Source organism: Triticum dicoccoides, chromosome 4B (assembly GCF_002162155.2).
Source record: "Triticum dicoccoides isolate Atlit2015 ecotype Zavitan chromosome 4B, WEW_v2.0, whole genome shotgun sequence".
Lineage (NCBI taxonomy): Eukaryota > Viridiplantae > Streptophyta > Magnoliopsida > Poales > Poaceae > Triticum > Triticum dicoccoides.
The window spans coordinates 418,597,404-418,606,519 of NC_041387.1; the positions used below are offsets into that span (position 1 = coordinate 418,597,404).

General features: G+C 43.3%; 1 protein-coding gene and 1 long non-coding RNA gene across 4 annotated transcripts in view; both read right to left on the reverse strand.

Moving 5' to 3' along the window:
* Positions 1–1,724, reverse strand: part of LOC119290634 — a 3,704-nt gene extending 1,980 nt beyond the window's left edge. Inside the window, exons 1-3 of one of the 3 annotated variants that reach the window (XR_005141933.1) lie at positions 1,304–1,724; positions 621–801; positions 313–414 (exon numbers count right to left, since the gene is read on the reverse strand). This is a non-coding gene — a long non-coding RNA (uncharacterized LOC119290634). Of the gene's footprint in view, positions 1–312; positions 415–620 lie in introns of all 3 variants that reach the window. The other 2 variants (XR_005141934.1, XR_005141932.1) reach the window with 2 other exon arrangements.
* Positions 1,725–5,007: 3,283 nt separating this feature from the next.
* LOC119293701 (pyruvate kinase, cytosolic isozyme-like) lies at positions 5,008–8,808 on the reverse strand. The gene is made up of 3 exons (XM_037572080.1): positions 8,557–8,808; positions 6,110–6,571; positions 5,008–6,029 (listed from the first exon to the last, which is right to left on the reverse strand). Exons 1-3 carry the CDS (start codon positions 8,806–8,808, stop codon positions 5,214–5,216), a joined length of 1,530 nt encoding a protein of 509 aa, XP_037427977.1. The 3' UTR covers positions 5,008–5,213.
* Between the last annotated feature and the right edge of the window lie 308 nt (positions 8,809–9,116).

The following is a 9,116-nucleotide window of genomic DNA, read 5'->3' on the forward strand; positions in this document are numbered from 1 at the left end:
GGGGGTTGAAGTTCCAAATTTCAAGATAACCTAGGAACTAAACCATCACATAAAACACATGTGGAGGTCTAGCCCAGATAACAGAACTAGAAGGTTTAGTAATTTAAGAAGAATGTAAAAAAGGAAAACCAGGCAGGAACTAAGCAATCACATAAAGCACACATGTGGTTTAAATGTTCTATTTTTAGAACAGAATAGAATCTATATCACTGACTTCAGCAAGTCGTGTTTGTACTGCTTCATGTTCTACCTATATTTACTTTCCACCCAAAAATGAATATACTACAGTTTTGACACAGCAGGATGGCTTACTTTGGAAGGCTGATGCGCGTGATCTACATGATCATGATCTTGTGTTACACTAGACCTCAAAACACGTCCTTCATTCATGCTTGCAGGTGTGTGGGAGGGTGCCTGCATAGATAGGTTAGTGCTCAGAGCTACATTTTCTTCTTGGCGGAGAAAACAAATGTGATGGAAGCTACATAGCTTTCTTTTGTCTTGTCAGATGGACGTATCAATAGAAAACATCTCCACATCTAATAATGAGATATGTGTACCAGAAAGTAATTTCACTGTGCAAAAAATGACATCAGTGTGGATTCTTCTCATCGTCTTACCTCAGTGATACGATACCTGAAGAAATAACACTTTATATCTTCAGAGTGGCAAATAGTTACAGCCCATCAACACCTTAATCAAGAAACAAGTTAAATAGCCTGGGCACAAAAGTGTTATATTTTCAGAGTGGCAAATAGTTACAGCCCATCAACACCTTAATCAAGAAACAAGTTAAATAGCCTGGGCACAAAACACAGGTTAGTCATTTGAACATGGTCCTTTAAAAGAAGCATTTAAAAACAGAAACTTCTCAAACTGAAAATGATTATCAGAATTAAATTGTTGCCCTAACTGCACTGGAAGAGATTCAGTTTCAGTAAATAAGCAAGGAAACAATGATACTTTCTCAATTGATCTGTTAGGTGTTCTTTTACATGGATCCGGCATGGAACCAATTGTACACATATAGCAATTACGCGTTTTACTTACTGGATCGAAGTTCTGCTTTTGTCCTGTATAAATATTGACAGCAAGACCAACACTACCACATAATTGTTCTATAAGTAAATAATGCCCTACATTTATATTCCAGCAGAGTTGTCCCAACCATTTTCTATATACATTTAGTTACTAATCACACATAATTTTTAAGCAGTCCATTTTCTATGTCCAGCCATGCATCATCCTAGAATATCGAGTGAGGGCACAAGTCTTGATCAGGATTCAGGATCCAGTTAGTTACCTACACGTCCTGGGTGTTGACGAGGAACCGGAACCTGGAGGAGTGGAGGTTGGTGCCGGAGCCGCCGACGCTGCTCGCCGGGAAGCTTGAAAGCTTTCAGGCCAGGTAGGTGAGGTCGTCGACGGGATTGGACACCACGAGCAGCAGCACCTCCGGGACGTGCGCCGCCACGGCCGTCACGCCATTCCGCAGGGCAACGCTCCTCTGGAGTAGGTGGAGAGGTGGCCGGCGCGGTGGAGAGGTCGACAGCGTGAAGTAGAGACGCGGGGGCGCGAGGGAGAGGCCAACGCCGTGGTGGAGCGCGGAGGCGCGGTGGAGAGCCCGGCGGCGGCGGGTGTGGGGAATCGAAGGAGAAGGAGAAGGGGAATTAGGGATTTGGCTGCGTGCGTGGTACACCTTATCTAGATCTGAGCGTTCGCGGGCTTGGGCCAAAATATTCGCGCTAAAAGATTTCTGTAGCCCGCGTTGGCCAATTTGCCACGAACTGTGGGTCGGCATTATTTACCAACCGACGGGCTGATGGACATACGACGTTTCCCGACCGATGATTCGACAACAAATTTCGTACTATTCCCGACCGACAGTCACTCACTGTTCACGTGATTTCTCAACAAATTGTCTATTAGAAGTTTTCTCACATCACGGTCGGTCGGCAATACTGACTTTTTCCAACATACGTCCGTAGGGAATATAATTTCATGGTGTAGTGCCACATCAAAAATTCTATTTTTATCATTTACATACTCGAGGATGAGTAGGAATTAAGCTTGGGGATGTTGATACGTCTCCAACTTATCTATAATTTTTGCTTGTTCCATGCTGTTATATTATCATTTTTGGATGTTTTACAATCATTTTATAACAACTTCATATCATTTTTCGGGACTAACCTATTGACATAGTGCCCAGTGCCAGTTGCTGTTTTTGCTTGTTTTTTTATTTCGTAGAATATTAGTACCAAACTGACTCCAAATGCAGCAAAACTTTTTGAAGAATTTTTATGGACCAGAAGGACCAACTTGGGCCAAAGAAGTACCATAGGGGTGCCCCGAGGTGGTACAACCCACCTGGGCGCGCCTGGAGTCCCAGGCGTGCCCTGATGGGTTGTGCCCACCTCGGTGGTCTCCCGCGCCACCTCTTCGCCCTATAAATACCCCAATATTCTAAAAACCCTAGGGGAGTCAACAAAACACAAATCCAGCCACCACAAGTTTCAGAACCACGAGATCCAATCTAGACACTATCACAGACGGGTTCATCATCCTTATTGGTGCCTCTCCGATGATGCGTGAGTAGTTTATTGTAGACCTACAGATCCGTAGGCAGTAGCTAGATGGCTTCTTCTCTCTTTTTGATTCTCAATGTAATGGTCTCTTGGAGATTTGCTTGATGTAACTCTTTTTGTGGTGTGTTTGTGAGATCCGATGAACTTTGAGTTTATGATCAAATCTATATCTATGAAAGTTATTTGAGTTATTTGATCTTTTTTATGCATGATTACTTATAGCCTCGTATTTCTTCTTCGAACCTTTGGCTTAGTTAGGCCAACTAGATCAATTTTTCTTGCAAATGGAAGAGGTGCTTTGTGATGGTTCAATCATGCGGTGTTCTTTCCCAGTGACAGAAGGGGTAGCAAGACATGCATGTATCGTTGCTATTAAGGATAACAAGATGGGGCTATTCCTACATGAATAGATCTTGTCTACATCATGTGATCATTTTATTACATTACTCAGTTTCTCCATGAACTTAATACATTAGATGTATGCTGGATAGCGGTCGATGTGTGAAGTAATAGTAGTAGATGCAGGCAGGAGTCGGTCTATTAATCTTGAACGTGATGCCTATATAATGATCATTGCTTGGATATCATCATAATTATTTGATGTTCTATCAGTTGCCCAACAGTAATCTGTTTATCCACCGTGTGCTATTTTCTTGAGAGAAGCCACTAGTGAAATCTACGGCCCTCGGGTCTATTATTTATCATATTTGCTTCGAGATCTATTTTTATCCGTTTTTATTTTTAGATCTATTATACCAAAAATCCAAAAATACATTGCTGCACTCGTTTGCAATTTATTTTATTTCGCGTTTTATCGAGATCTATCTATCCAATCTACACAATTTTTATCCCGTCCACTTGACAATTTCTGGCGTCGTTACCCGTAGAGGGATTGACAACCCCTTATAAGCGTCGGGTTGCAAGTATTTGTTATTTGTGTGCAGGTGCCATTTACATAGTGTTTCTTGGTTCTCCTACTGGATTGATACCCTGGTTTCATAACTGAGGAAAATACCTACCGTAGTTGTGCTACATCATCCCTTCCTCTTCAGAAAAATACCGACGTAGTTCAAGCGACATCAGATGACCTGGAGGAAGAGGAGGCAGGCGACCGCGGACGAGGCGGACTCCGCCGAGGAAGAGTAGCACATGTGACGCTGCCACGGCTTATTTTGAGACAGAGTTCGGTCCTCAACTATTTCTCGCGATATCTTCTTATGAAGTTTTGTTAGGGCATCTAGAATCCATAGTGAACATTCCGCCAGTAATAGTACAGGCTCCCATAGCAATGACGTATTTTGGTTCAGGCATTTGCTCGCATAACCTCATTAAAGAGGGAATCATCGACCACTCCTATTCTTCCCCTCCCGCAGCTTCACTTCCTGATTTTCATGGCTGGTTGGTGTGCTTATCGGACATGGGAAGACATGTCACCGGAAATGAGCGCCACCGCGGTCGGCAATCATTTAGACTAGATTTAAAAAGCCCGGTCCAATAAATTTAGTTGAAATATGTCAAAAATGTAATGATTTTGGTTCGGCTTAGATGAAATTCATCCGACTTGCATGAAATTCATCTGGTTTGTTCAAAGCCGGTTTGAAGTGTATGCATGCAGCGTTGGATGGTTTGGCTCCCGTATAACTGTCCGCGGACAAATACCGTGTTCGTTTTAAGGATTTGCATTGGAGATGCCCTAACTCCCGTCGAAGATAGAAGAGCCAAGATTCCCAATGAAAAAATGTTAACTCGAAATTCTGATTCTCAAAAAATGAGGGGCAAGGGGATTGTTACCGAGAAAGATTTCTTCTTGCTATAAGACGTGATTTGATCTGCATATGTTTGGTTAAAGAACAATCTTCTCCTTTAATCATATCATAAATGAAAAGTGTTCAATTTGAAAACATGACTCACTTGGTCTTAGTTAGTCATGGGGATGAAGTGGAGAGGGGGGGGGGGTGACTTTCGAACGAGGAAAAAGAACCCTTCGAAAGAATTGACTATCAACCCACAAAAAATAAATTCAACTCTACCTTACGTAAAGATGTGAGTGTGATTAACCTTTGGGCTGGTATTCAATATTCAGTATTTAGTTGAAGGGCGCGGAAAATCACTTTCGCACATGGGAGTCACAGTAAGTTTGAAATCTAAAACGAGGACCGGCGCGGGTTCTCTCTTCCTTTCGGGAGGTCATCATACTATAGTCCTATTCTTCTCCTCTCGACCCTAGAGTCTTTCTAGAGGTTATGAAAAGTCCTAGGTTATTCGATAAAATTTCAAGAGTTACCTTTTTTTTTAATAATTCAAAAGAGGTCTTTGTCACAAACTCACACATTCTAAAGGAACCTGCTCAGCTGCTCACACTGCATGTGTACCACAACGCATGATCTTTGTATAAAACTTAGACAGCCAAACAACACACTGAACATGAAGTGGCATATATATTGAGTAGCGAGTATGTATTATTTAGCAAGATATTCAGAATGGGCGACACCAACTCTTTACTATGCGTAGCTGAACACAAGACGTAATATAGGACTCACGACGTGGGATGAGCCAACAAAATGATAGCGATGATCCGATAACAACCTAACAAAATTTGCCCCCATGAGCCAACATCACCTGACCCTAATCCACTGTCAAGATCCTGACGAGGGATGATGCGCTGAGACGATGCACCGCAACAACTGAATCTCCCGACTTGCAGAGGCCGAGCTTCTTGGCATAATCCAGGGCAAAACTGACGGCCTCCTCGGTGGCCTCAGTATCAGAAGCCTTTGCGGTAGCGGCACTCAACATTGGGATCAGGCCCCTAACAATTTGACTCTGCCTTGCAGGAGCCTCGTCGCTGCAAGTCCAGTCGAAATCATTGTCGGTCTTCAGCTCTGGAACCACGCAGTTCAAGACTGGCATCGCTGGCCTGTACTTCGCGACGAGCCTTGCAGTCGTACCTCCCCTCGTGAGGACCAAGATGAGCGATGCCTTGGAGACATTAGCCGTCCGAACAGCTGACGATGCCAAACTCTCAAGTGGGCTCATAGGAACTGGTGCTGCTGCGGTAATCAACTTGAAGACTGCACCGTGATCCACATAGGTCTCTGCCATTAAGCAGATGCTGGACATTGTCTGCACTGCTAACTCTGGATATGCCCCTGCTGCAGTCTCGCCACTAAGCATCACGCAGTCAGTTCCGTCTAGGACAGCATTGGCGACATCAGTTGCTTCTGCCCGTGTAGGGCGGGGAGACTTGATCATCGACTCCAGCATCTGGGTTGCAGTGACAACAGGCTTTCCTTGTTGATTGCATTTGAAGATCATCACCTTCTGAGCAAAGAAAATCTTCTCAATTGGGATCTCCATACCCAAATCTCCTCGTGCAACCATGAAGGCGTCTGAATTTGCAAGTATGTCATCAAAATTAGTGACACCTTCTTGATTCTCAACCTGCACGTAAGAAACTAGCATAAGACAACAGCAATAAAACAACCTAAAATAAAATGCAAGCTTTGTGGGGATAAACATACCTTGGACATAAGTATGATTGACTTGGCATGTTCACCGAGCACACTTCGGACCATCTGAAGATCTGATCCTTTCCGTACAAAGGAGAGTGCTATCATGTCGATCTTGTTTGGAACACCCCACTGTAGGATATCCACCTTGTCCTTTTCTGTAAGTGTTGGGAGATCTACAATGACGCCAGGAAGATTGACATTCTTCCTCTCACCTAGGAGAGCAGAGTTCTCACATCGGCAGCGAACTAGACCTTTCTCAGGATCACAAGAAAGCGCTGTGAGTGTGATGGTGCCATCAGCACATAGTATAGTGCTCCCAGGCTTCACATCTACAGCCAACTTTTTGTAGCTCATGGAAATCATGGTCTCATCACCCTTGATGGTATAATCTGTGGTTATGGTAATCTCTTGCCCCTGATTCAGCTTTACAGGCTTGCCGTCTTTCAGAAAGCCTGTGCGAATTTCTGGTCCCTGTACAAAGACAGTAGATTGGCATAGTTGAGAAAATAAATAATGCTGGCCGAGCTCATGTAGGATTCATGTGCTACATTGAACTTTACAAGATGTTCAAATGGAGTTCTAGGTACAAGGTCATGGAAGCAGCTTTTAGCATTGCACAAATTACTTTTACCAGCAGTAAGTAGAATTAAGTAAATCCTGATATGCAAGCCAGAAAGCTAATAATTAGTAATCTACTCCCTCGGTCCGGAAATACTTGTCATCAAAATGAATAAAAGAGAATGTATCTAGATGTATTTTAGTTCTAAGATACATCTCTTTTTATCTATTTTGATGACAAGTATTTTCGAACGGAGGGAGTATATATCATACAAGCGAATGAATATCTAGTGCATTGGCTAGTTCCTGTAAACCGTATGCCACAAGTAAATTATATCTTTGTATATAATGCATTTCATCCAGTACAAAAAATCCAGGCCAATACAACTATCCATCACAAAATCACTCAACCTTCAAAGTCAACCCAATTTTTAAACAGACCAATAATATAGAGCCACCAAATGAAACATGAATAACAAGCCAAAAGATAGGTGAATCGCACATTGGTCGTTAAACATAGTGTAGAAACCAATTTTATTTTCTTGACGTTTTTATGACAGGCAGTTTCTTGATGTTTAGACTTTAATACTGAAGCATGAGTCTCTTTGCAATCGTATATAGCTGCAAACTTTATCTTTTCTACACAAGGTTTACTAATAAATTGTGGTGCATAACACCACAATTTTAGATCAAGTAATAACGCTGATATTAATATATCCATACCAGCAAGCAGACCAGTGAACTACTAATGAACCAGTAAAGTGGTAGCTTGAATGACCAATCTGGTTTTTAAAAGTATACATGTACAACAGCATTTCTTCTTAGAGGTGTGTGTTTCTTTCGTTGCTTGTACAAGATGGTACGTGTGGGAACCTACAAAGCATCGAGAATATTCTATATATCCTGAACTATCACAGACGCACACAAAAAGTGTTAAACCACATGGTACAAGAAACCATCCCATTGAATTGCATGGCACCTGGTGGCACACTGCCTCTTTTGTGAAAGGCATATGTTTCTGGGTGTTATAAAGGTCCAATCATATTTCTTCAGCCCACAAATGAACAGTATATGGCACTTTCTGGATCTGTATAGCAAGGTTTTAAGGAACTAATTAATACCAACCGCCTGTAATCAGGGCGAGATGGTGATATGATATATATGTGTAGTCGACTATACAATCTTGCGGATATATGGATATGGATGATTTATATGTGCAGTCGACTATAGAAAAGGACTTCTCAACATATGTCATACATTCATATAGTATGATTAGAATATAGCGCAAAAAATTTAATCAGGGAGTCGGTTAGCATTATTAATGCACCTGACAGCAACCTTATATAGCAAAACAACCAGTACACCATACATTCGAAGCAACGTGTGAAGGGGATGAATTACACTCTGCCAATTTGGACACCAACATTTAGCATGAAATCCTAATTTGCTAGGCCTAGCTGCCACAGCCAAAAGCTACCAATCCATGAAGGAACTATTGTCCAGTGAACAATACAAATTCACATTGTTCAATATAACACACTAGATTTCTTGTCTCGGCATTTGTCTTCAGAACACTGAAGATGCCTAATTGTATGCAAGCAGGCACAACAAATCCAAACTAACTTTCTGTATGACAATGTAAGAGCTCTACGAGGAAGTTTTGTGCTCATTGCTACGCCTGTGCAAACAAGGTACACAAGTCGCATGTATAGACTAATTTACGCAATAAATACAGAAGAATCAAAGGAAAATATGCGCACAAAAAATAGATCGGGTCAAGTCGTAGTTCCTATGATTGTCGCAAAAAAAAAGTATATGACAAGCCAATCACAAGGTAAAATTAGAGCGTGCAAATTGGCTTGGAATACAAGATGTAGGGGCATGCAGAGGTCGCGGACCTTGGTGTCGAGCATGACCGCGCAGAGGATGCCGGTGATGTCCATGGCCTTGTGGAGGTTGTCGAGGGTCTCCTGGTGGTACTCGTGGGATCCGTGCGAGAAGTTGAACCTGGCGACGCACATGCCGGCGCGCAGGAGCCGCGAGCACATCTCCACGGACCGCGAGGCGGGGCCGAGGGTGCAGACGATCTTGGTCTTGGGGCGCCGCCGCCAAATCTCCTCCGGCCCCGCGCCGAGCGCTAGGTCCGCCATTGCACGGCCGGGGAACGGGAGGGGTGGTGCGAGACGAAGGAGCCGCCGAGGCGCGAGCGGTTGATGCGTAGCGGCGAGGAGAGGAGAGGAGGTTGGATCGGAAGGGACGGTGGCGGTGCGAGAGAATATATAAAGGGTGGTGCGGGGGAAGGCGTACGAGCCGGGGTGGCCGGGGACGCTAGGGTAAAGCGGTAGGGCTGGGGTTCACTTTTTTTTTCCCTCCTTTTTGCAAAAATATACGTATGTGTGTACATACGCGCCTGACCTTCTCGTGAATGAAAAAAAAACACGTTGCCTTTTGGGGTTTT